At 51.6% G+C, this 24,200-nt stretch overlaps 11 protein-coding genes and 1 non-coding gene across 12 annotated transcripts; 7 read left to right on the top strand and 5 right to left on the bottom strand.

The window, feature by feature from the left end:
* Window positions 1–278: 278 nt before the first annotated feature.
* Window positions 279–1,040, top strand: POX_a01190 (uncharacterized protein; the record flags this gene model as incomplete). Its single annotated transcript, XM_050110120.1, has 1 exon — window positions 279–1,040. The coding sequence occupies one exon, from the start codon at window positions 279–281 to the stop codon at window positions 1,038–1,040; it is 762 nt and encodes a 253-aa protein (XP_049973888.1).
* A 193-nt stretch (window positions 1,041–1,233) lies between these two features.
* POX_a01189 (uncharacterized protein) lies at window positions 1,234–3,057 on the bottom strand (the record flags this gene model as incomplete). Its single annotated transcript, XM_050110119.1, has 2 exons — window positions 1,234–2,930; window positions 2,988–3,057. 2 exons carry the CDS (start codon window positions 3,055–3,057, stop codon window positions 1,234–1,236), a joined length of 1,767 nt encoding a protein of 588 aa, XP_049973887.1.
* Window positions 3,058–3,335: 278 nt separating this feature from the next.
* On the top strand, window positions 3,336–4,336 carry POX_a01188 (putative proteasome subunit alpha type-3; the record flags this gene model as incomplete). Its single annotated transcript, XM_050110118.1, has 4 exons — window positions 3,336–3,359; window positions 3,432–3,616; window positions 3,698–4,116; window positions 4,197–4,336. 4 exons carry the CDS (start codon window positions 3,336–3,338, stop codon window positions 4,334–4,336), a joined length of 768 nt encoding a protein of 255 aa, XP_049973886.1.
* Window positions 4,337–5,388: 1,052 nt separating this feature from the next.
* Window positions 5,389–5,553, bottom strand: POX_a01187 (uncharacterized protein; the record flags this gene model as incomplete). Its single annotated transcript, XM_050110117.1, has 1 exon — window positions 5,389–5,553. One exon carries the CDS (start codon window positions 5,551–5,553, stop codon window positions 5,389–5,391), a length of 165 nt encoding a protein of 54 aa, XP_049973885.1.
* Window positions 5,554–5,885: 332 nt separating this feature from the next.
* Window positions 5,886–9,042, bottom strand: POX_a01186 (uncharacterized protein; the record flags this gene model as incomplete). Its single annotated transcript, XM_050110116.1, has 4 exons — window positions 5,886–6,226; window positions 8,419–8,588; window positions 8,735–8,869; window positions 8,948–9,042. 4 exons carry the CDS (start codon window positions 9,040–9,042, stop codon window positions 5,886–5,888), a joined length of 741 nt encoding a protein of 246 aa, XP_049973884.1.
* Window positions 9,043–10,094: 1,052 nt separating this feature from the next.
* On the top strand, window positions 10,095–10,571 carry POX_a01185 (uncharacterized protein; the record flags this gene model as incomplete). The annotated part of the gene is made up of 1 exon (XM_050110115.1): window positions 10,095–10,571. One exon carries the CDS (start codon window positions 10,095–10,097, stop codon window positions 10,569–10,571), a length of 477 nt encoding a protein of 158 aa, XP_049973883.1.
* Window positions 10,572–11,297: 726 nt separating this feature from the next.
* Window positions 11,298–12,760, top strand: POX_a01184 (uncharacterized protein; the record flags this gene model as incomplete). The annotated part of the gene is made up of 5 exons (XM_050110114.1): window positions 11,298–11,533; window positions 11,582–11,913; window positions 11,965–12,281; window positions 12,341–12,506; window positions 12,582–12,760. 5 exons carry the CDS (start codon window positions 11,298–11,300, stop codon window positions 12,758–12,760), a joined length of 1,230 nt encoding a protein of 409 aa, XP_049973882.1.
* Window positions 12,761–13,473: 713 nt separating this feature from the next.
* POX_a01183 (Acyl-CoA dehydrogenase apdG) lies at window positions 13,474–15,017 on the bottom strand (the record flags this gene model as incomplete). The annotated part of the gene is made up of 4 exons (XM_050110113.1): window positions 13,474–13,607; window positions 13,683–14,290; window positions 14,354–14,604; window positions 14,685–15,017. The coding sequence occupies 4 exons, from the start codon at window positions 15,015–15,017 to the stop codon at window positions 13,474–13,476; spliced, it is 1,326 nt and encodes a 441-aa protein (XP_049973881.1).
* An 835-nt stretch (window positions 15,018–15,852) lies between these two features.
* POX_a01182 (putative sulfite reductase [NADPH] flavoprotein component) lies at window positions 15,853–18,999 on the top strand (the record flags this gene model as incomplete). Its single annotated transcript, XM_050110112.1, has 1 exon — window positions 15,853–18,999. One exon carries the CDS (start codon window positions 15,853–15,855, stop codon window positions 18,997–18,999), a length of 3,147 nt encoding a protein of 1,048 aa, XP_049973880.1.
* A 496-nt stretch (window positions 19,000–19,495) lies between these two features.
* Window positions 19,496–19,568, top strand: POX_tR031. Its single transcript has one exon. It is a non-coding gene; the product is annotated as a tRNA-Thr (tRNA).
* A 356-nt stretch (window positions 19,569–19,924) lies between these two features.
* On the bottom strand, window positions 19,925–21,247 carry POX_a01181 (putative tRNA (cytidine(32)/guanosine(34)-2'-O)-methyltransferase; the record flags this gene model as incomplete). Its single annotated transcript, XM_050110111.1, has 1 exon — window positions 19,925–21,247. The coding sequence occupies one exon, from the start codon at window positions 21,245–21,247 to the stop codon at window positions 19,925–19,927; it is 1,323 nt and encodes a 440-aa protein (XP_049973879.1).
* Window positions 21,248–21,491: 244 nt separating this feature from the next.
* On the top strand, window positions 21,492–23,927 carry POX_a01180 (ATP-dependent RNA helicase mak5; the record flags this gene model as incomplete). The annotated part of the gene is made up of 3 exons (XM_050110110.1): window positions 21,492–21,737; window positions 21,795–22,994; window positions 23,064–23,927. 3 exons carry the CDS (start codon window positions 21,492–21,494, stop codon window positions 23,925–23,927), a joined length of 2,310 nt encoding a protein of 769 aa, XP_049973878.1.
* Window positions 23,928–24,200: the final 273 nt, after the last annotated feature.

Raw genomic sequence — 24,200 nt, 5'->3', positions numbered from 1 at the left:
GGATGGCTTCCACTTGCGGGAGCTGCTTATGTCATGTGTCACGTGATGATAGGGCGGACGCGGCGAGGCGCTGCAGGCGCTCAGCTCATAAGCTTCTCCGGAGTTGGGATTCCCCACCGGAAGGCAAAAATCCACTTGAGACTTCTTGACGAAGAACTATCTGCATACTCACTTCCCGGTATTTGACGCCTCAGTGATAGGGCTATCCTTCTTTTCTCTATATCATATATATACATCCTCAACCCACCGTTTGGAGCAGAATCCACCTTGGTCGAATCATGGCAGACGTACGATCGCTTCTACGGAATGAATTAGCCTCGCGCAAGGGCGCGTCACAACCCAACACAACCAGCAACCGTGTCAGCAAAAAGCGCAAGGTTGACCACAGTGACGGTATCATACGGAAGAAGCTTCGATCAACAGATTTGGAGTCTGTGCAGGCCGTAGCCAACGCTCAGGCTCGTGTCTCTAACCTGGAGGATATCGTTGATGAGGAGACTGTTGAACCTGTCGATGACGAAGAGCCCGCCGGCCCTGACCTTCCTTCCCATCGTGACGACGACGTCTCTGTGACGAATACACCGGGGCCTGTGGCCGACTCTGCACTCCAGGAATCGACACAGGCAGTGGACGAGGACGAGTGGGCGGCGTTTGAACGAGAGGTCGTTGCTCCAACAAGGACAACAAATGCGCCGGCCGTTGTCTCCGCGCAAGCTACAATTGTTGCTGCACCTGTAACGGCCCAAATGCTAGCCATACAGCAACAGAGCGACCGGTCCTTGACCGCAAAGTCTCGAGAGGCGGAATTGGCAGGGGATCGTGAAGATGCCGCCCGGTTTTTGGAAGAGGAGTTTGACGAAATGGATCAACTTGAAGAACGAGTTCGCAGATTGAAGAAAATGAGGGAGGAACTTCGGCAAAAGCGTATCACAGGTGAAACCACGGATACGCCGATGCCCGATGATCAGCGGGTAGAGGAAAGCGAGAGTGGGAGCGAAGACGACGAGGATGAAGACTGGGACGACTGGCGATTCAAATAACCCTTGACACGTTACGAGAGATGAACCCTTAGAACAGTACTGGATAGAGTCTACTTAATACATTGTGATACCCTGGGAAAGATATCTTGAAAAGCCCGCTACGGAGCGCGATATCCAAAAGAAGCTTTTGTTGGTAAACACCTCCCACAGAGACAGCCCCGTTCTCGAAGTTATGAATGCTCCGATACTGCTCTTATTCACCTGGTTGATTGACGTCTCCACTGGCTCTCACCGAAGGCTCGTCGATTTCCATATATGCACGAAGACCGTCTTTGCGGACTTTCATGGCCTCTGCAATTTCGGCCTCGCCTTCCCGCAGAAGATGCTTACCACGGAGAAGCTCGCCACGCTGTCTCCTTTTATCCTGTTCAACACGCTTTTCTCGTTCCACGAGAGCTCTCTCTCGTTTTTCTCGTTCTCTTTGTTTTCGATCGTGCTCTTCTTGTTGTTCCGCAGTCATCTGTTGATCTGGCGGGGGCGGCAATGTGGAGATGAATGCCTCGATCAGCGGTGTGCGGACTTTTCGAGGGACAGCAATATATCGAATATCGGTAATGATCGCCGGAGGAAGAGTCTCAGGGTTGGAGAATTTGTTGAGCGCATGTAGTGGCATGGATTTGAGAAGTGTGGACAAATCGGCCTTACGAGTGCTTTCGGGGAGTTTCAATTTCGAGATATAGTCCCGATACAGCTTTTCCCGATCCTTGTCAGGGAGTTGCGAGTCCCTCATTTCCGCTTCCTTCCTATATTTGCGCTTGAATTCGGGCCAGTAGAGCTTTGGTGTCGCGTATTCCTCAAGGAAAGCCAGATACTTGATACGTGGATCCTTTTTCTCCTGTTGCTCTTTCTGAGCCTGCACATCTTTGATGCGGTCTTTACTCCACCTAGAAAAGATCTCGCGGCGAGTTTTCATATTCGATGGAGCAGTGTACCTTGAGTCATCGATGATGCGGCCTTCCTCGAGAATGTTTTCCCATGTCGAAAAAGGGTTGACACGGTAGTCATCGAGAAGATCGCGAAACAAGGCCTCCGCGTCTGCGTCCGTCAGCGGTAGACCCTCGGCCCCTTCTTCCCAATCATCGCCTGGCTCGCCGTATTCGCCAGGTTCGAGGCCATACTCCTCTCCCATTGCTGCCAGTTGGTACTCCATGTCCTCCTCCGTGAATTCCAATGGCTGGTCCTTTCTGTCAGGACTCTCAGTTCTGGGGCGTTTGGATATTTGGCCATGCTGCCCGTCCTCGTCCTCGTCATCGGTAACTTCCACCTCTTCGTAATCATCACTGTCCGCTTGAAAATGGGAATCTTCACGTGTCTCGTCTTCATGTCTTATATCTGACGTTTTCGGGGGCTGCGATGCTTCAGCGGCGTTTTGTTTCACTTCTTTGGGCTGTTCCGTGGTCTCGCCTCGTTCTATTTTCTCTTGCTTCTCGCGCTCAACACGATCGTATTCTACCACCCCTTTCAACACCTCCTGTGGAAATTTCCAGAAGCTCTCATTGGTGTCTGGGTTGTGCACAAATCGCCTGCCTAGTTTTGTTTTCACAAGGAGCCAGGGTGCGCAGTCGGGGATCGGATGTTTGGACTTCGGTCTGTCTCGTGGCTCCCGCTGCGCTCGATCATGATATCCCCTGCCCCCGCGAAACCCACCCCGGCCTTGTTCGTGCCGATGTTGGGGTTGGGGATATTGTGCACCGCCTGGGCCAAAGCCAGCGGGCCCGTAAGGCGTTGATGAGAAGGGCGGCAAACTTTCGGGTGAATAGAATGGCAGTGTCTGCGACGGTCCTACGGGTGGCATCGGAGAAGCACCCGTCTGAGCAGCTTTCTGGCCTTCGGCTTCTGGCCTCTTGTATGTGGATTGCTTGGTTGACGCATTATAATAATACAGATGGCCTGGAGTTCACATCGGTTAGCCTTGTCCGTGCTCAGCTTTGCGGACATGAAACCAACCTGAAGGCGCTCGGTGTTCCGACCATCCCGGAGGAAGAGGCGGGGGTGGAGCGTAAGTTGATCTCAGCATAGCTCTGAAAGTCTTCCGGTTCGTAAATCTGAAGGCAGCTTGCTCCGCAGCCCTGAATCGGAGAGCTGGACGAGCTCACTGACTGCGTTTTTCGGGTGCGGTGAGGTGGTCCGAGCGTGGCGGATGACAGAGGACGCGCCAGGGCGGGTTGCCTGGACCTTGCCAGAGCTCACAGTTCCGTCTCCAACTCCGAACTTCTCATCGTTCAACCGGTCTTGCTCAATCCTCCATACCCACCGACTTTTGGAGACAGTATCATCTCTCCAGTCTAACGCAATATGTCTCGGCGCTATGATTCACGGGTACGCTTGGCACACCTGCCCTGCGCAATGCAGCTGGACCGGCTCTAGCTAACTTATGACGCTGTTGGACAGACAACCATCTTCTCTCCAGAGGGTCGGCTTTATCAAGTCGAATACGCTCTGGAAGCCATCTCACATGCCGGTACCGCTCTCGGTATCTTAGCCAAGGACGGAATTGTCCTCGCTGCGGAGAGGAAGGTGACTAGCAAGCTACTGGAGCAGGATACCTCCGCTGAGAAGCTGTACACCATCAATGAGTAAGTCAAAGTGCTTTGAAGTCTGCACGGCGGTGGTACAATCAGCGATACATCTTCTATTGAGGCTGACTGCGACGGTAGTAACATGATCTGTGCCGTCGCTGGAATGAATGCCGATGCCAATATTCTCATCAACTACGCACGTCAAAACGCCCAGCGTTACCTCCTCACCTACAACGAAGACATTCCCTGCGAGCAGCTAGTCCGCAGATTGTGCGATTTGAAGCAAGGATATACTCAGCACGGTGGTCTGCGTCCGTTCGGTGTCTCGTTCATCTATGCTGGATGGGACCACCTCCGACAGTTCCAGCTGTACCAGAGCAACCCTAGCGGAAACTACGGCGGGTGGAAGGCCACAAGTGTCGGTGCCAATAATGCTAGTGCTCAGAGTCTGCTCAAGCAAGACTACAAGGAGGATTCCACTTTGCAGGAGGCGTGCGCCATGGCTGTCAAGGTCTTGAGTAAGACAATGGACTCGACAAAGCTGAGCAGTGAGAAGAGTAAGCCACCCAATTTCCTGTTGATCTCACAAACACAGTCTCCATAAAATCTGGCTAACCCGGCATTTACATCATCACAGTTGAGTTCGCAACTGTCGGTCAGACCAAGGATGGCAAGATCTACCATCACCTTTGGACTGCGGATGAGATCGATGCTTTGTTGCGAGAACAAGGGTTGGCCAAAGTGGATGATGAGCCTGAGGCCGGGGAGATAAAATAGAAAGTGGGCTACACCCGAGTTTCAGATATTTAACACCTTGGAAAGAATGAGATCTGCCTCCCTCTCGTCTAGTTTCCCAGAGATGTTAATCTGTGGAAGCTATCTGTGATGTGATAGCGTGCAAGTCTATCGCCAGCTTTCCATCATGACCTATCAATCTGTCTGTCTCTAGTAATTTCAGAGCTATTGGAGGTCCACTCGTACTTTCACTCCAGTTCTGACTCAAGTATAACTCGCTGCTCCGTTCGAGGCTCGACATTCAAGGTGGTGACAGACAACCACAACTCATCATCAATTCACCATGGCACCTTTTAGATAGTGCAACATGCTAGAGGGCATGTAGATGGACATACTTGACGTACTTTCGTGGTTTTCGCTCTAGCACAGTATCAACGGAGCCTAGGCCAACACTACCTCCCACCCTCCGAGCAAGTTTGCCATACAAGACATATTGCGGAACTGGAAACTATGATCATTACCTGACTACTGCAGCTCTCTCATTCGTTGAATGATTCTAGCCATTGACCAAAGGAACCGGCCAAGACCAACTTCACAGGTTACGGGATCTGTGGGATGTGAACGACTCGCGAGCTGCATGAATCATCGAAGCTTAGGATTGAGAATTGTTGAGTCAATTGGCCCCCTCTTAATTCGACTGCTTCTGACAAATAGGGCTCACATTATCAAATGTGCATACTACCTAACGCAATACGGCGCCCAGTCTAGAGGCAGAATGGTCGAAATTCCACATATGTGGATCTGTGCTTGTACAGGCCTACTTCCGCAACTCAGATGGACTCCCGACCTCTCGAAAACGCGGAATGTAGACAGCTCCGAGAACTTTGGGAAATTGCAACCTTACCAGGCTCATTCTCTCGTAATGCAAGATCTTACCCCTGTGATCTAGATTGGAGATGATCAAAGCTTTAATCTTTCCAGCTCTGAGGCCTGTGCTGACTGCCACACTGCCATTCCACGTGATAAGAGGGGTCTCCGCGGCCTGCATACCGTCTCTCGTTTCCTTCCCCCTGATAAACCGTGCAAGTGTGAAACTAAGCTTCCTCAAACGACTGGTGAGAAATTTCTGTTTCAAGAGGAGCTTTACCGGCGATGAGCTGCAGCGCATCAGGATTCTCGAGTTCTTGCCACAAGACCGGCGCTCGCTCCAGCGAACCGCTCGCCCCGAGGAGTCGGGCGCTTACGACGTGACTAGCCATTATCCACAAACTCTTCGAGCAATCTCAGCCTGTGATTCCGAGAAAACGAGGGGGAAAAGCCCCGAATTTTGTCCAATGGGGAAAATCAAGGATGAGGATTGCATCTTAAAGGCGAAGTTCTTCGAGAGAAAGTGATTCATTGCGTCAAGTGGGCACTTGGCCTTCAACTCTGATGTCAGAGTCTGTCTGCATGGTGCAACATGAAACGCCATTGCCAAATAACCAATCGATGGGAAAAAATTGAAAACGATTCAAACAAGCAATCGATCATAAAACATTAAGTATGTGACTAGCTCAACAAACGCCGTCCAATTTTGAAGACAGAGAGGGTATCACCTCAACAGCGTACGTCGTCGATCCTCACGCTCGCGTTGTAGGCCCAAAATTTCCTTGTCCAGCTCCATGATGAGTTTGCGAGATCGGTCGATCGAGGCTACCAGGTTAGAGCCCTCTTTTTTCCATCGCTCAAGGCGATCAATCTCGGCACTTCGCCGACGAAGTTTGGTTTCAATCTTTTCACAGAGCCGACATTTACTGGCGTCGTTCTCTGTGACGTTGACCAATTTCATGCCACAGGTTTCTCCAGTGCGGTATTCATAGTTGCAGCGGTGGGCAAAGCTGGTCCAGCTCCAGTCCCCACATGAAAAGCGTTTCTGGTTGTAAAAGCACATCTCTATCAAATGCGTTAGTGCCGAATCAGCCTTCAATCCAGCTCGGGCCCACTTACTCTCAGACCCAATGATTTGGTTTCAGGTCTTCAGGGGTCTTGATTCGATTGGCTTTAGCTTGCTGTCGAAGTTTACCGAATAAAGGTATCCGACTTTTTGAGTGGGCTTCTGCGAATGTTGTCTGCGATAGACCGGAAATAATGAAGCTTGGAGCTGCACAACGGTTGAGACGATTCTATCAAAAAGGCGATTTTGGCCTGAGCTGACCGCTTGAAACGGTGTTTATGAAACGCAAGGAGACTGCTTCGACTGTCAAGGTCTGAATAGAGGGCTTGAAAGGCTCTATTTATGCCTTGATCGTGGTGGCCATCCCAGTCCCTTGGCTTTCATGAGCTTGCAAGACCTTTACGAGATCGACACTTGCTGATGTGGGACGGCTCATGGTCCGTGTCTCTCGATCACTCGGAAAACACCATATCGGCCTGATTGAAGACAACCCGGTTGGCTATGATTGCTTCCGGACGGGTGGAGAATCCGAGCTGCCCAATGTCTCCTAGATGGGGATAGCCAGGGCAAGTGAATGCTTTGGAGATGCATGCATCGGCTGGACATGATGATTCACAATGAATGGAAAATCCCTCAATCGAATGGCTCCTCGCTTTCCTCTTTGGAACATCAGCTACTGCAATCATACTCTCGCCATTGCATTTCCCCGCTTCCCATGTGCATAGAGTTCGCATGGAATGGCATTCCTGTGATCGTGTCGCGTTCCAAGCGGGAGAACATGCATATCCTAGCAGCTCCTAGCCTTTTGCCAACTGTCGATTTGATGCACTTCTCAGGCTCGATTTTTTCCTGCGGGAAACTTTCTGGCCCAACCAAATCGAAATTTATGGTACTGATAAGTCCCAAACCAGACCATGCTCGGCGAGTTGCTCCGGCGTCATTCCAATTGACATGCAACTAACAACTCTCAATTATTTGCGACACGTCGTCCCATTGGTCTGCCTTCCCTGTCTCTATGGAGCCCTGGTATTCATGGACGGGTCGACGCCAAAATGATTTTACCGACAGGAGAGGTCTGCCCGGTGTTACCATCAATGTGATTGCCCGCAGATGCATGTTCGCATCATTGCCCCTTCTCGCAAAGGCCCTCTTCTTGCACCCTTGCAGTCATTGATGGTGTTTGACGTTTCAAAATTCGGGTCGACGGTACAGGTCCTGGAGTTTCTTCTTGATACCATGGTGTATATGTCAACTACTCGGGCAAGGACATCAAGAAGGGGGTCTGATCCTCCCCCGACACCGTGCCGCAAGTTTCCGCTCCGTGTCTCTGGGCCAATGGTCCTTCTTGTGGGTGGCAACAGTTGCGTCACTGAGGCTCTGCCAATGGTACCTGGTACTTCTCAGGGAAGGATGGTTCTTCAATTGGGCTTCTATCGTCCGCTCGAAAATCGGGATAGACAATATCCACTTTTGTTCAGCTGATTTCTCCCGCCTGCAGATGCCGAGTTCGACATCTGTCCATGTCCCTGTGAATGGTCGAACAGTGCCCCTTCACTTTCTGAGGCGTAATTGATAGGGTCTGGGAGTCGCACTGCAGCCATCACCAACGCGAATCTTGACTCTCTTTGCATATTGCTCAAACCCATGCAGCTGCGCAAGAGCTCGGAGACTCTGACGTGGCTCTTGGCTTTTGGCTTGATAGTTTGATTTTTGGGAACGAACGCCGACTTGGAGGGCCGTGTATCGAAATACTGGGATTCCTCTGCACTCGAAGGGTGATTCACGCAGAATCGTAAGTGGGAACCCCTGCCGGTTCACAGTCAGGCAAGATGTGATTGATGCCGAATCCTGGCGGAGGAGTGGAGTGGCTGCATCTCGCAACATTCGAGCTCTGGGAACCTACCTGGAACCTGGAACGGGAAAGGATGAGAGATCACCGAGCGTACGTGTGGTGAGCCAGAATCTGTGCTCCCTCGGTGGAAGTTCCCTGTTCACGATGACAGTTTCGATCCACTGTCAGAATTGCCGAGTCGTTCGCTTTGATTGCGTGCCGGATCCTGGGACCACAGCAGCCAGCGTCTCCAGATTTGAAGTGAGCACAGCCTTCGAGAAAGCAAAGCGGCGAATCTGAAGCCATTCTCACGAGATCCTCGAATCAGCGTACCAGACCCCCTGCTTCTTTGCCTCTCACTCCGTCCTAGCACCGTTTGCGAAAGCCTTTTCTCCGGGGAAGTGTGAGTCCGGACTTCTGACGAGCAAGGATCAGACCCCAGGTCGGTGACATTTGGAGGCGAAATTTCTGCCCGACAGTTGAATGTAACCAAGAAATTCTCCTGACGGCGTTGCTCGGCTGGCTGATCCCTTCAATGCAATCAAAGACAAGTCAGCTCGAGTCTGCGCGCAACTTTCTACAACGTTGAAATTGAATTTCCAGACCCGCATACATGCTTCCACTCCGCTGGGCCCTTCTGGTCCCGTGATCGTAAAGTGGACGGCGGCTCCCGTACCTTGTGCAGGCAGACCTCTTGCCTCGTAACAAATCGTGGTCGGTGATATGTTGTGCTTGGGTCTGAACAACAACAGCCACCGTTGGTGGTGAGGACCTCTGGACGCAGATTGGCTTGGTCCACAGGGACGTCTCTCTAGAAGCCGGAGTCAGTGTCCAATAGCCTTGTCTGGCGGGGGGGCTGGCCATCTGCAGCTAAACAGCCGCTCCCCACCTTCGATGGCCAAATGCACCGGGCTCGCACTGGATCAGACCGATTTGGACACCACCGTCAACCTTTGCCGCTGCAGCCTCATCCTCAACGGTCATTGGACAACGGTGGCTAGAACACTGGTCCCGTAGAAGAAGATTTTCAAAGAGGTCTTCAGCCGATGACTCCAAGACTACTTCTCGAGCTCGTGGGCTTTTTTTCCTTCGTTCGCTTACTGCATCGTACATTGTTTCCTATCTTGGTTATTTCTACCACTTTTATCGTTCGATCTGCGCATGAAGTTCCCCCAGAATTTCTCCAATCTGTGGTACTTGTAGCGCATGTCAAATTTTTTTTCTTGCCGAAATTGCTTTATTACCTCGGCAGGTTGTACCGGTAGATGTATTCAGGGCGAAAAAGACAAAAACAAAAGCGAAAGCGAAAGCGAAAGCATTTCTCAGAGATTCCTAAACATACGATGTGGAGACCCAATTGCATTCCTTCTCCAGACCAGAATCCACGTAATCGGGTAAGGAGAACCTTACCAAGTCATGAGATGCAAACAAGACGCATTGATTCTGAACCATTGTTTATTTACAAATGTACGAGTGGTTGCTTTGATGCTTTTTTTTCCCTTGCATTTCTGCTCTTCATCGCCCGCGGTATTGACCAAACTTACGACTACCGACGTTGTTGTCCTTGGCATGGTCAATGCGACATTGGGAAGAGTATATTCTCTGAATAATCACTGATTCAGCAAATGCAAGTCTCCAAATTTTATCCAAGAAAAATTGAAGTAAAGTCGCATCTGCTCACCGTAATATTCACAATAACGATGACCCCGAGCTCATTACTGGAATGGGTTAGGCGGAAAGGGCAACCTTAACACTCCAGTTCCACGCCGTAGAGATGACGTCATCATGATTGTCTTTTGGTCCCTCTGCGTGACAGTCAGAACAAGGCCAGGGAGTTTTGCGAGTGGAAGAGGTGACAATCTCCCTTCGCGTCCCGAAAATTCCTCTGTCTGGGAACTCTGTGCATCCATCTCTACCTGCTGAAAATTGATCGCGAAGACAACAAAGACCTAGACCGTCCACGACTATATCAGAAACTCCTTTCCAGTCTAAACTTGCACCACCACCAACCATCACCACAGCATCCAATTGACGATATGTGGAAGAGCCTCATTCTCAGCGCCCGTCAGGGCATTCAATCAGCTTCTTCCTCGCGTTCTCTCCCGACCATCCCCCGACCTGCCACTCAAACTCGTGCTTTTGTCGTTGTGCCTCGCATGCTCAAGGATGCCGACACACGAGACTTTGACCGCGAGAAGCTCAATCCCGTCACCACCGAAGCAACCGAAACCGCCACGCACGATGAGATCGCTCAGCACGACACGGCCTTTGACCCTTCCACTACCATGCCGGAGCGTGAGCTAGAAGCCACCGAGCAAGAGTCGCGCACAAAGGGGGAGAAGGGCACGCTGAACGTGAGTGCGGCCAACAAGGATGTGAGCAAGTGGAGAGATGCTCAGGAAGGAGGACCGTCCCGCAATGCCGACAGAGAGGCCTCGAGCCAACGAGGACACCCGAACAAGGGCAGCAAGATTGATGTCAAGGAGGACGGGACTCATGTGTCTCGTCATTGAGCCGGTTAGGGAGTTTTGGACTTTGGATCACCGAGCAATGTTTCAATCTTTCTTTGTTTTTATGCTGTGTTTCCATGTCAATAAGTGTATATTATTCTCTGTGTCTCACACATTAATTGACCGACAACCGTGATGGGGACCTGAAGTAGGCTTGAATTTAGGGTTAGCATCCGGTGTATCTCGCGGGCCGTGGGTGCCAAGGCTCGTGCATATTGTGTGATCATATTGGAACATTGGACTATTTCTAACCCTACTAGCTCCCCTGACAACCACCATGACAGGAGAACAGCCAAAGATGAGAGATCCTTTACGTACCATGGAGCTGCGCGCGTTCAAATGACAATCCGCCCTCGTCAATAAATCCTGGCCCCTCGGAAGAATCGTGATAACGTAATTCACGGATGAGCCATCGTGGTGGATACAATCGAGTATCCCACTTTGACCGGGAAACCCTCGTTTGAGCTACTCGTCTCCTTCTACGTGACATCAATAGCTAAGCGACTGTGAGAAAATAAGCGCAACTTGACCAGCCCACTGAATAATTCCAGGGAGATAAATCTTAAATGCACAGGTATTCACTGGCAAGCAGTCAACGCCTCGTTGGGAATGCACGCGACTAGTCGTCAGGAAGTCCTTAGAAGCAGCATAAGCCCATCGAAAGGTCGCAGGCCTCGAGAAGGGCAGGCAATCAGCCCGCTATGAACGCTCTTCCTTCAAACACCCAACATGGCTCCACGGTTGAGTTCCTTGAAAGCTTTCATAAGGAACAAACCATATCTCTATCTAAGATCGTTTGTTAGGCTACCGCTAGAAACGCCCATTGAAGAGGAGACGCTACCTCACTACGAGGCCGAGCAATTCTACCCCGTGCACATAGGGGATGAATTTGATGGAAGGTACCGGGTCACCGGCAAGCTTGGTTTCGGTGCCTACTCAACGAGTTGGTTATGCCAGGACCTTCGGTATGTGGCTGTTGAAGTCAGGATACCAACGCTGCTAACTTGGCCAAGAAGCTGGAGATATGCTGTGCTGAAGGTGTCTACATCCCTACGAAAGTCCCCCACGGCGACCGGCTGTGAATTCAAGATTTACGAGCGCCTCGGGAAAATTCAATCGACACACTCAGGGCAGTCACTAATCCGAGAGCTCTATGACTCCTTCAAGCTCCAGGGCCATGCGGGCAAACACCTTTGTCTCATCCTTCAGTCAATGCATATGACCATCCTTGAGATGATGAGACTGAATCCAAGGCCATTTGACCTACCTCTTCTTAAGATGACACTAAGACGATTGTTGTTGGCGCTGGATTTCCTGCACACCGAAGCCGACATCATCCACACTGGTATTACTCCTCCCGTAACCAGACAGAAACAATATGCCTAATATAGATCAGATCTGAAGACCGACAATCTGATGCTTAGCCTGGAGGACAATACAATGCTGGCCGACTTTGCAGACGAAGAGGCTAGGCAGCCGAGTCCTCGAAAAGTGATAGACGAATCGCGCACCATCTACCAAAGTCGACAATTTCGCCGACCCCTCAGAGGCAAGAGCATCGGCCTACCTATTCTATGTGATTTTGGAGAGGCAAGAATTGGGAAGACGCATGAATCTGGCCCTTTTGTACAGCCAAACATCTATCGAGCCCCAGAGATTATATTTGAGATGGCCTGGGGAAGCGCCGTTGATATCTGGAACCTAGGGGCTCTGGTAAGCGGGGTTTGAACTAGACACTCCTGATATTCAGTACGCTACTAACAGAAAGTCAGACTTGGGATCTCTTCGAAGGACATCATCTATTTGGGGATATCTTCGATATCAATGGCAACCATGATCCATTTAAGCATCTGGCATTAATGGTCGCATTGATAGGGCCACCGCCGGTTGATTTCGTCCAGCGCAGTGAAACAACAAGGCAGTGTTTTGATCACAACGGTAAATGATCTGACCTCCACTTTCAATTCTTTTCATAAATCAACTCTAGAGATTGCCCTGCTGACCCTGCTGTAGGAACGTGGATTGCTCACCAAGATGCGGCTGTGCCGCCGACTTCATTGGAAAATCTAGAGAAGCGACTTTCCCGCACAGAGAAGGATTCTTTTCTTCATTTTGTTAGGTCCATGCTTAGGTGGCTACCCGAAGAGCGCAAGACTGCGAGGCAGTTGCTTGATGATCCGTGGCTGCTCTGATACCAGTCAATCTTGTTGTCCTTCAAATAGAAATAGGGTGTATCTGTGTTGGGGTAGCAGCCGGGCTTGCTACCTACGTATATGATCGAGACTACGCCACAACCATAGAATGACATGGAGCCTGACGCCAGGTCCTAGGGGCATATGGTTGATTATGAGTTGATTAATTATCAGGGTTTACTGAGGCACAATGACTATCAAAAATCAAATACCAGGTTGTTGATATCAGTGCTGTCCAGATTAAATTGTGGGGTCAATCTATAGAAAGTGAGTTTGACGGAGGGGGGTGGCGAATTGTGTTATTTTTGAGGTTCTTAGTGCTACGAGTGCTTAGTGAGTGGCTCGGAGCGCTCAATAGGAAAAACTCAACCCTTCGTCCATGCGCAGAGCTGGGGAAAGGAGCGACCGGGGGCCACCATACCTGTACATCTGGTCACTGCTACGTTTGCCATTCTACTTGATACAACGGCGAACCAAGATAGGCCCCTAGGCGCAAAGGTTATAGTGAAAGATGAATTATCTCTGAATGTGCAATCGTTGAGAACAGATCAAGGTTTACGTGCCCACTGACCTGTAGGACGCGCATAGATGGACAGATGTGCATGGATGGCGGGAGCGCCAAATAAGATGATCATTGCAGATATGAGGGGGGCACAAAGGTCTCAGATTGAAAAGAAAATCAACACAAGAAGAGGCTGGAAGCCATTGGTCAATCAAATTTTCGAGGTTTGGGACAGCTTCTTCTCTTGTGCTTGGTAGATCTTGACCAGTTGGCGCACCGACAAATCAAGCAAGACATCCTCGGAGCCACCGGGGATACGGGCACCTGGAACATCCCGCAAAATTGCTGGACAGACAAATAAATAATTAGATTCAACGTTTCATAGGCAAAGGGGATAATTCTTTTGTGGCGAAGACTTACCCTCCACCAGCTCACCCTGGCCCGTCTGCGTGAAGCCACTACCGCCAAAGAGAAGCACAGCCACTTGGGCGCATTCGTTCAAGACCATCGCCGACTTGGCCTTGGCCATGGCAGTCAGACCCCCTAGCTGCAGGTCACCTTCTTCTTTACTGAGATGGCAGAGCTGATATAGAATCTGTTCAACCCAGGCAGACATCGTCTCGAGCTCCGCACCCGCCTTTGCCAAGCGGTGTCGCACAACAGGCTGATCCATCAGGGTCTTGCCAAATGCCTCTCGCTTGAGGCAATAGGAGAATGCAGCTGAAAGAGCAACCCGCGCAGCACGAGTCACACCGATAGCAATCACGAGACGCTCGTGGTTGAAGTTAGTCATGATGAGGCGCATACCCTCACCCTCTTTGCCGATGAGGTTAGAAACGGGCACTTGGACATCGTCGAGTTCAATATAAGTGGTGCCACCGGTGATTTGACCGGCAACCTTGAGTCGTCGCATCGTGACACCGGGGTGATTCTTCAAGGGCACAACTAACACCGAAAGCCCGGAGGGCCCGGGGCCGCCCGTTCGCACAGCCATGGTGGCATAATCGGACCAGATACCGTTGGTGATCCTTTCGTAGTGGTCAGTCGGGGATGGGGGTCTTCTTGATATTGCTACGGGCATGTGAGCTTACCATTTCTTCGTTCCGTTGATAATGTAGTGCCTTCCATCTGCGCTCTTGGTGGCCGTGGTGACAATGTTCGCAACATCACTGCCAGCTTCCGGCTCGGTGATTGCAATACAGGCGCGCTTCCGACCCGTCAGAAGATCCGGGAGAAATCTTTCTTGAAGTTCTTTGCTTCCGAATTTGACGATGGGGGGAATTCCAAAGGCGAAGCCGGCATTCAAAGATCCACCAGGGCCACTCAAGCCGGAGCGATTCAGCTGTTGTTGGTGAAACCGCGTTTAGCAACTGGCTCGTGCATCATGCATTCTATGACAGGACTTGGACAGAACCATCTCACCTCATCACAGTAGATTCCGGTATAAATGTAGTCCCAGTCCTCTACTTTGACTCCCAGAATATCGTGAATGTCCAGTCTTTTGAGCCATTCGACGGGTAGTGGGGCAGGCATATTTGGCAACAGCATGTTGTACTTGCAGAAAGTGCGGAAAACATGCTCTGGTACAGTCCCGAGTTTCTCCCATTCCATGGCATGTTGAATCAGGTTCTCCCACATGAACTTGCGGCATCGCTTCTGGAATTCACGGTGGGCAGGGGTGATGTACGGAGATGGAAGGCCTCGTAGATACGGAGGCTCCGAAAAGGGGACAGGGTTGGGAGAGTTTTCCGCCATCTTTGAAGCTCTTGAACAGTCTTTAGAGAACTGGCTCGTGTGTATTTTGTTATCCTTCGTTGACTTAATGATAAGTGCGCTGGTAGGAATTGTTCTGTCTGGCTGCACATACACATTCGTCGGTAGATCTGAAAAGTCGGGGTCGCCTTGAGGGGAACTATGTTATGTACTCCACTCGGCCAGTCAGCATTGGACGAGACTGAGTGATCCTCTCCGCACGCCCGCATAATTTCCCCAACTTTGTGCCGGCTCGACCGAGCCTCGGTGCAAAGAGACTTGTACATCACGTGAATTCCACGGCAAAAGGCTGACAAGAGGCTTCTTCATCGGGTGCATCACATTGAGACCCTTTTCAACCCGAAAAATTGATATAGGTGGATGTATATCTCTACCTATACTTGTTCAGCCATGTGGAAGCAGAGGGCATGGTATCAGCGCAACGCTCCAGGGCCTGGACGATGTACTGGAAATCTTCATTTCGAGCACAGTGGATCGGTGGAGCAAGAGTCCACTGCCTGCGGATGGCTGACCCCCGTTGATCCTGACTTGGATGCATTGATACACGGGCCTTATCGATAAGGCAAAGAGGTCGCCATCCGCCATCCGGCATCGGAATGACTTTATCGATAACAAAATTGCGCGATTGCGTGCTCTCCGCTAGTCCGGATTAGGCAAAATGGCCTGGAGGGGATTACTATACTTACAGGTTTCCAGGTCTCCAGCTCCTCCTCTTTTCTATCCTCAAATCTTCTTGTCTGGGGTATCTCTTTTCTTGTCGATCATTACAGATATTGCTCTTTTTTGTAGCAATATCACACAAGAAAAGTAGACAAAAATGGCCGCGACAAAGCCATCTCTGTCAGACCTGGCAGGTCCTACATACACCACTGCTCAGACGTTGATTCAGCAAGTGGCGTATCTGCTGAGCGACAAGATCTTCTCTTACTCCCCCGAGACATTTGATCTGGACTCAGCCTTGCGGGAATGGTCCGCAGCTCAGGAAACAAAGGCCAATGGCGAAGCTCCAGTGGTGAACACTCTGGAGACTCGCCAGGGTGCTGGTAACTTGGCTCTGGGCTATCTGTTCTCTCAGGATTTCGACCTGAAGAAACGACATGTTCCTCAGGGAATTGTTGCGTCTTCCGCAACTCTCCCGTATATGCGATCTGCTTTGGAACAGCTTTCGCTGCTCTACTCCGTCGCGAGTCCCGTGGCTGCTCACGTTGCTGCCGTGGACTACAATAGCGATGAGGGTCTTGTCTCGGACTACGCCTCCGCGCTTTCGTTGGTTGAAGATTTGGGCTTGGGACTGGTCAGCAGTGGCTCGGCTCACGAGTCGCAGCACATGGCGCTCTTCACAACACTCCTCGCCTCGGTCCTGCCCTCCATCCACATCTACGACGGCGTCCGTGTCGGCCGAGACACTACTCGGGTCATTGACGTCTTGGACAAGGAAGGGCTCACACGCATCTATGAGACAGTTCGCGGTGCCCTCGATGAGTCGCGAAACCGTCATCTCGACTCCCAAGGCAAGCTTTTGGAGATCCTGAAGAGCCTCAACGGCGAGTTGGGCACCGACTACGGCGCCTTCGAGTATCACGGCCATGCACAGCCTGTTTCTGTCTTGGTGGTCTTCGGCACTGTCGAGGCAGCTCTCGCCACCCAAGTTGCACGTTCACTTGCCAAGAATGGCGTGCCCATTGGTGTGGTCAATGTTCGTGTTTACCGCCCCTTCATTGAGGAGGAGTTCTTGCGTGTGCTCCCCAAGTCCACCAAGACCGTCGGTGTTCTCGGCCAGGTTGCTAGCGAGCAGGCCGTCCAAGAAGAGGGTGTGCACTCTGCACTCTTCGAGGATGTCCTTGCGTCTTTGACGTTTGCTACCGACCGCGACCACGCTGCAGTTTGCGATGAGATCAAGTATTCTCGATCTCAGCGCTGGGATCTGATCAGCATCGCCGCCACATTCCAGCGCATCTTCGACAAGCCAATCCTGCCTGTTGAGAGCACCGGCAATGGAGCGTCCCCTCTCCAACTTCTTGATTCCGCTACTGTTCAAGAGTACACTTTCTGGGACGTTGACAGTTCCATTACTGAAGAGGCTTCTGTTGTTCTCAGCCAGGCACTTGCTGCCGATTCCGCCAGTAACGTCACTGTCAGCAGAGTGAACGACAACCTGATCCAGGGGGGAGCCATTCGAGTTGACATCCGCAAGAGTGCCAAAATCATCGAGGCTCCCTACGCTATCACCGCTGCTGACGTCTCCTACGTTGGCAACATTGCCATTCTCAACGACGTTGATGTTCTCGCCTCCGTGAAGGATAATGGAAAGCTCATTCTCAGTGCTCCGGGCGTCAAGGATGAGGATCTCGAGAAAAAGCTTCATGTTGCTTTCCGCAATGCCGTCGCTCAGCGTGGTATTTCACTCTTTGTGGTTGATTTCTCTGCTGCTGAAGACACGTCTTTGGAGAGAGAGATTCTGCAGGCTTCCTTCATCCGCGTTGCTCTCCCTGCTCAAGAGGGTCTCGCCACGAAGAAGCTGGCTTCAGTTTCCGGTGATTCTGAATCGTTGGAGAAAGTCAGCAAGGAACTCGAGAAGGTTCTGCGTGAGATCGAGATCCCTGCATCGTGGAAGGAGGCGGCGGATGTCAGCGAAATGACCCAGCTCCCTCGAGACATCACTCCCAACAGCTTTGTCGCTTTCGACAAGGAAGAGTCAGAGCCCCCCACCCTGCTCAAGGACTGGGAGACTGCCGCCCGTGGCCTGGCCTTCAAGGAGGCCTTTGGCACCCGAAACGCTCTTCGCCCTGACTTGGCCACCAAGACTTTCACTGTCCACGTCAAGGAGAACCGTCGTCTCACCCCCGTCACCTATGACCGAAACATCTTCCACATCGAGTTCGATCTGGGTGACTCCGGTCTGACCTACGATATTGGAGAGGCACTCGGTGTCCATGCCGAGAATGACCCAGAGGACGTGATGAACTTCATCAAGTTCTACGGACTTGATCCTGATGCGATCGTCGAGGTGGCCAGCCGCGAAGACCCTGCCGTCCTCGAGAACCGTACTGTGTATCAGGCTCTTGTGCAGAATGTTGACATTTTCGGTCGTCCCCCCAAGCGCTTCTATGAGGCCTTGGCTGACTTCGCGAGCGACGAGAAGGAGAGGACTGACCTGCGTACCCTGGGAGGCCCAGATGGTGCTGTTGAATTCAAGCGTCGTGCTGAGGTCGACACGATTACTTTTGCGGATGTTCTGCTTGAGTATCCTTCCGCTCACCCTGATTTCCACGAGATTGTGCGCCTTGTTGGACCTTTGAAGCGCCGTGAGTACTCCATCGCTTCGTGCCAAAAGGTCAGCCCCAACATTGTTGCGTTGATGATCGTCGCTGTCACTTGGACCGATCCCAACGGCCGCGACCGCTTTGGTCTCGCCACTCGTTACTTGAGCCGTCTGCAGCCTGGCACGCCCGTCAGCGTCAGCGTCAAGTCCAGTGTCATGAAGTTGCCTCCCAAGTCTACCCAACCGTTGATCATGGCCGGTTTGGGTACCGGTCTCGCACCCTTCCGAGCCTTTGTCCAGCACCGTGCCCTTGAGAAGGCTCAGGGCAAGGAGATTGGCTCTGTTTTGCTGTACATGGGCTCCCGCCATCAGCGCGAGGAGTACTGCTATGGCGAGGAATGGGAGGCATACCAGGCTGCCGGCGTGATCACGCTTCTGGGTGCCGCATTCTCTCGTGACCAGCCCGAGAAGATCTACATCCAGGATCGTATGCGCCAAACTCTTCCCGAGATCATTCAGGCGTACATCCGCGAGGAAGGTGCTTTCTACCTCTGCGGTCCCACTTGGCCCGTTCCCGATGTCACTGCCGTCTTGGAGGAGGCCATCGCGACCGAGGCCAAGCTCACCGGCAAGAAGGTGGATACTCGCAAGGAGATTGAGAAGCTCAAGGACGAGGAGCGCTATGTTTTGGAGGTGTACTAGACATTTCACATTCGTATCGTGGTTTGCATGCAAGCGAATTTGCACCGTTCCTCCATGTTTTCCATCGGTTTTGTCCGCTTTTCGCATCGTCATATAGACTTGTTCCTCGCAAAAGAATAATGAATATTCATGACTTTCATTTCTTAAATGGATGGTCTCCATAAGTTAGTGTGCCTGTAGTACCTCCATACAAGACTGCCTTTTAGGTTAGAACCTATGGTGCACAAACTTGCTAGGTAACCTACTCATACGATATACCTAATTGGAGCAGTATAGCAAGACATTCAACTGAGCGCCTCAGGTAGTGGGGAGGTCGACACGACCACTCGTTAGCGGAGAGGGGCAGAACCTCGTCAATATATATTTTGTCATCCAGCGCCCGTTTCGCACACCCCGCCCCGAGCCGAGTGAATGGGTGGAAAGTGGATGACTCCAATGACTGCGCATGAGGAATTGCTTTATATATCCAAAGCAAAGGAAGTCTTTCAACCAACCAGCTCGCTTAGCTCAGTTGGTAGAGCGCGTGACTAGTAATCACGAGGTCGCTAGTTCAAATCTGGCAGTGAGCATTTCTTTTTTGCGATATATCCTACTCGAAATCTTTTTGACATCAATAGGTCTGTTTGTATAGCAAAGGAGAGATGATGTGTTTTTTTGTTTTTAGAAGCCTCTCATTTCCTTGGGTCGTGAGGTTATGGAGCGAAGAAATACTCTGGTGCGGGCAGTCAAGACACGCTGAAAGGTAGGAATATGCCTCTACGTGCTTGACATGGATTACGCATAATTCAACAATAAAACAGCCCAGATACTTTCCTGAATCTCAAATCCAGAGTCTGAATTCTGGCTGATCCTCTCAAAGCACGTGTGTTTCCAGCAATGAGATGCTGTCATTAAGTCATCTGGTATAGCAGGATCATACATTCATTCAAGCATGGCTTTCAGCCCGGAGTTTTGTCTTCCCATACGCCCCGCCCATCTGTCTTCTCAGTTCAAGCGCCTTGCGGTACGGAGGTGCCGTAGGAGGCTGAACTGGGTCCAGCGTAACGTAATCAGGTGGGAGTGTATAGGTAGCATCTGAATCCCACGCGGAAAGATCACCGCAGGCGATAAACGAGGGAATCCACCGATGCTCTACTGCAAACTTGCTGCGCGTGTCCTGTGATGGGAGGCGATCTTCTGTGGTTGACTTGTGCAAATGCCGGACCTCGACGGAATGGCCAGTCGCCGAAGTGCTGTCGCCTGATGGAGGACCTCCCAGTACTGGTCGGGCATTTGCATCCTCGTCGACCTGCTCCCGCACCTGAACGGCGATATTGCCGTCCTCGGAGACAGACTGTGGTGCTGCAGCTCCACCAAAGAGGGGATTCTTCAGAGCCGCCATTCCAACCAGCCCCGCGTCATTCACAGGAGGAATGAAACCCTCACAAACAACGAAAGCCTCTAGACTACTCGCGCGACTGCTGCGTGGCTTCGCAACGCTGACCCGCTCGAACACAGTACGTAGCTGGGCATACAAGAGGTCGACGTCTCGACCTCGGAAAATTTTGGCGACAAACTTGCCTCCAGGCCGCAAGACTCCCATGGCGAGGTTCAGCGCAGCATAGAGTAGTTGTGATTGAATGTAAATATCTAGATCGTGTAGACCTGTTACATCCGGTGCGCCATCTGAAATCACCAGATCCACTGGATGAGGCTGCTTCACTGCTACTGGAATGTGTGGTTGCGATTCGGAACTCGAAGGTTGCGTTGAAGACCCGTAGGCCTCGGGGTCTAGTGCCCGAAGTAGAAGAGGAATAGTGGACGGATGGGTAATGTCAGCCTTAAGGGTCGTGATTCCTTCCAGAGGCGCCATAGGCTGCAAATCGATGGAGACAATTTTGACATTTTTGCGCGGCTTCAGCTCGGAAGTTGGATCGCTTTCGCCGAACGGGATCTCTGTCTCTTTGTCACCACTTGTCGTCGCATTGTCGGCATTCTCCAGGACTTCTTTCTCCCTTCGTTTTTTGTCGACCCATGCTCGTCGCCCGAAACTCTCGCCCTTGATCAACACGCGACTGAGAACCTGACTCCAGCTACCGGGTGCAGCGCAAAGATCCACAACTCTCGTCACGCGGTCAGGGTTCTCGTACTCGAAGAGGTCAAACTGCTCGTCAATCTGAATGAGCTTGAAGGCGGACCGGGCGCGCCAATTTTGCTCCTTCGCCAGGCGATAGTAAGCATCGCGCTTATCTTTTGAAGATTTCCCCATGGCGACCACAGAGCTCAGCTGGTCTCGTCACCTCCCAGAAGTAATAAAAGACGGTGCCGGGCTTGTTGGGGTTCTCCGTCGCGGAGCAATTTTAGAGTGGGGAGAAAGCCCCGATAAGATTTGCGAGGCGGAACATTTCTGCCGCTTTTTTTCTCATGCGACTAATCTGATCGGCTTTTTTCCCGGACAGCTCTCCAAGACACACACACCTGGAGGATCCCTTCATCTTATCGCGATTGAAGCAATGGGCCAGAAAAGAGCTCGCGATTCAAAGGGGCAGGCGCCCGAGTTGAAAAAGCGCAAGAAGGCCGCGAAATCCGGAGCAACCACAGGCGCGGCTTGGGATGGAGTCGTTGGCATCGAAGACCTGAACTGGAAGGAAGTTTCCTTGCCAGACCGTTTGGAAGATGCCACTGGATTCCTCGGACTGGAAGAGATTGATGGAGTGGATGTTGTCCGAGCTTCGGAAGGAGGGGATGTCCAATTCAAGGTGCGTTGTATATGTAGTTGTTGACAATCGCGGGACTAACTTGCGACAATCTCCCAGGCCAAGGAAGGTGCAGGAAGAAAGTCGATCCTCAAGAAGACCTATGTTGAAGACGATGGTGAGGAGTGGGGTGGCATAAGCGACGGTGAATCGACTGAGCCCGCGACCGCTATTGCAGAAACCGATGGACAATCCCAATCAATCGACAAGAAAGCCAAGCAGTCGGAGAAGAAGAAGAAAAACAAGGGATTGAACGGGAAGGAGGCGAAGCTGAAGGACCCCAAGGTCAAGGAAACCAAGGCCAAAGAGGCACCCGCAAAACAGGATCAAAATCTCAAGACAGGGTTATCCTTTGCGGCGCTCGAGGAGGCGGAAGAAGATGGGGGCGTTGACGTTTCTGCGTGGGACACGCTGGGCCTGTCTCCGGAAACTCTCACGAGTCTGTCAAAACTCAAATTCTCTTCACCAACCACTATACAGAGCTCCTGCATTCCTGCTATATTGGACGGCCATGATGTGGTTGGCAAGGCCTCAACGGGATCCGGTAAAACGCTGGCCTTCGGCATTCCCATCCTGGAGCACTATCTCGAGACCCGGAGCAAAATTGATGCCGAAGCCAAGAAGACCGAGACTACGCCCATGGCTCTTATTCTCTCCCCCACACGAGAGTTGGCGCACCAGCTAGCCAAGCATATCGGAGACCTCATCACCAATGCCCCTGACGCCGATGCACGTATTGCTCTGTTGACCGGCGGTTTGTCGATTCAGAAACAGCAGAGACAGTTGGCTAGTGCCGACATTGTCATCGGTACCCCGGGACGTGTGTGGGAAATCTTGAGCACTGGCACTGGATTGATCCGCAAGATGCAGGACATCAAGTTCTTGGTGGTTGATGAAGCCGACCGCCTGCTTAGCGAGGGACACTTTAAAGAAGTTGAGGAAATCCTGGGTGCTCTGGATCGACAGGAGCAGGGTGATTTCCCAGATATGGACGAGGAAGCGAAGACCGAGGATGAAGGATCGACGGAGCGTCAAACTCTGGTCTTCTCGGCCACTTTCCACCGTGATCTACAACAAAAATTGGCTGGCAAGAGCCGTTGGACAGGGGGAGACATCATGGATAAGAAAGAATCCATGGAGTACCTGCTCAAAAAGTTGAACTTCCGGGAAGAGAAGCCCAAGTTCATTGACGTGAATCCTGTGCAGCAGATGGCGGAGGGTCTTAAGGAGGGTATTGTTGAATGTCCTGCTATGGAGAAGGTAAGCAAAGAACCAAAAAGTTTCGACTGTATCTGTGTATCGGTGCTTGTGAACTGACTGTTTGGACAGGATCTATATCTCTACGCGCTTCTTCTCTACTACCCGAAACATCGCACCCTTGTCTTCACCAACTCCATTTCCGCGGTCCGCCGTCTCACCCAATTACTGCAGAACCTGCAACTCCCTGCCCTCGCTCTTCACTCATCTATGGCACAAAAGGCACGTCTGCGCTCAGTGGAACGATTCTCCTCGCCTACGTCAGATCCCAGTTCGATCTTGGTGGCCACAGACGTTGCGGCTCGTGGTTTAGATATCAAGGGTATCGACTGTGTCATCCATTACCATGCGCCCCGTACGGCTGATGCATACGTCCATCGATCCGGACGTACTGCCCGTGCGGGTGCCGTCGGCAAAAGTGTGATTATTTGTGCCCCGGAAGAGGTTGTCAGCGTCGCCCGTCTCGCTGCTAAAGTCCACGCACAAAATGCGAAGAAAGGACCTGTCAAGAAGCTCCCATTGGAGTCTCTCGACATCGATCGACGGGTAGTTTCTCGCGTGCGTACTCGCATCGAGCTTGCTCGGAAGATCACCGATTCCACCATTGCGAAAGAGAAGATTTCCGCCGAGGACAACTGGCTACGCGCTGCGGCCGACGACCTTGGTGTTGAATACGACAGTGAAGAATTTGACGAATCCCAGGGTAAAGGTCGTGGGCGTGGTGGCGGTCGTCACCAGAAAGAAAAGGAGGCTGGAAGTATCACCAAAGCGGAATTGGGGGCACTGCGTGCGGAATTGAAGCATCAGTTGTCACAAAGAGTGAACATTGGAGTCAGTGAGCGCTACTTGACGGCAGGACGCATCGATATAGAGGCGCTCCTGCGTGGCGAGGGCAATAATTCGTTCTTGGGTCATTTGGATCCATTAGACTTCTAGATGTACATAGCACATAGTCCATGTGGGCGGGACGTCTTTTGTCAACTTGTCAGGTTACACTGATCTATTATGTCTCGCTTGAGGAAAAAAAAGCTAAACCTATGGCGAAACCATCGAGACTGAAGATATACATTCTAGTCGTACCTTATCACAGATTTCCTGTCCTGTCTGTCGAGGCTCGAGACCCCCCCCCCCCCCCCCCCCACGTGGCGGCTTATCTTCCGGCCTATCGGCATGCCGAGACCGCCACCATGATCGCTGTCCGAGAAAAGC

This window comes from Penicillium oxalicum, chromosome I (genome assembly GCF_001723175.1).
Source record: "Penicillium oxalicum strain HP7-1 chromosome I, whole genome shotgun sequence".
Lineage (NCBI taxonomy): Eukaryota > Fungi > Ascomycota > Eurotiomycetes > Eurotiales > Aspergillaceae > Penicillium > Penicillium oxalicum.
Note: the sequence above shows the minus strand (reverse complement) of the source record. Positions and strands in the feature narration are given on the sequence as shown.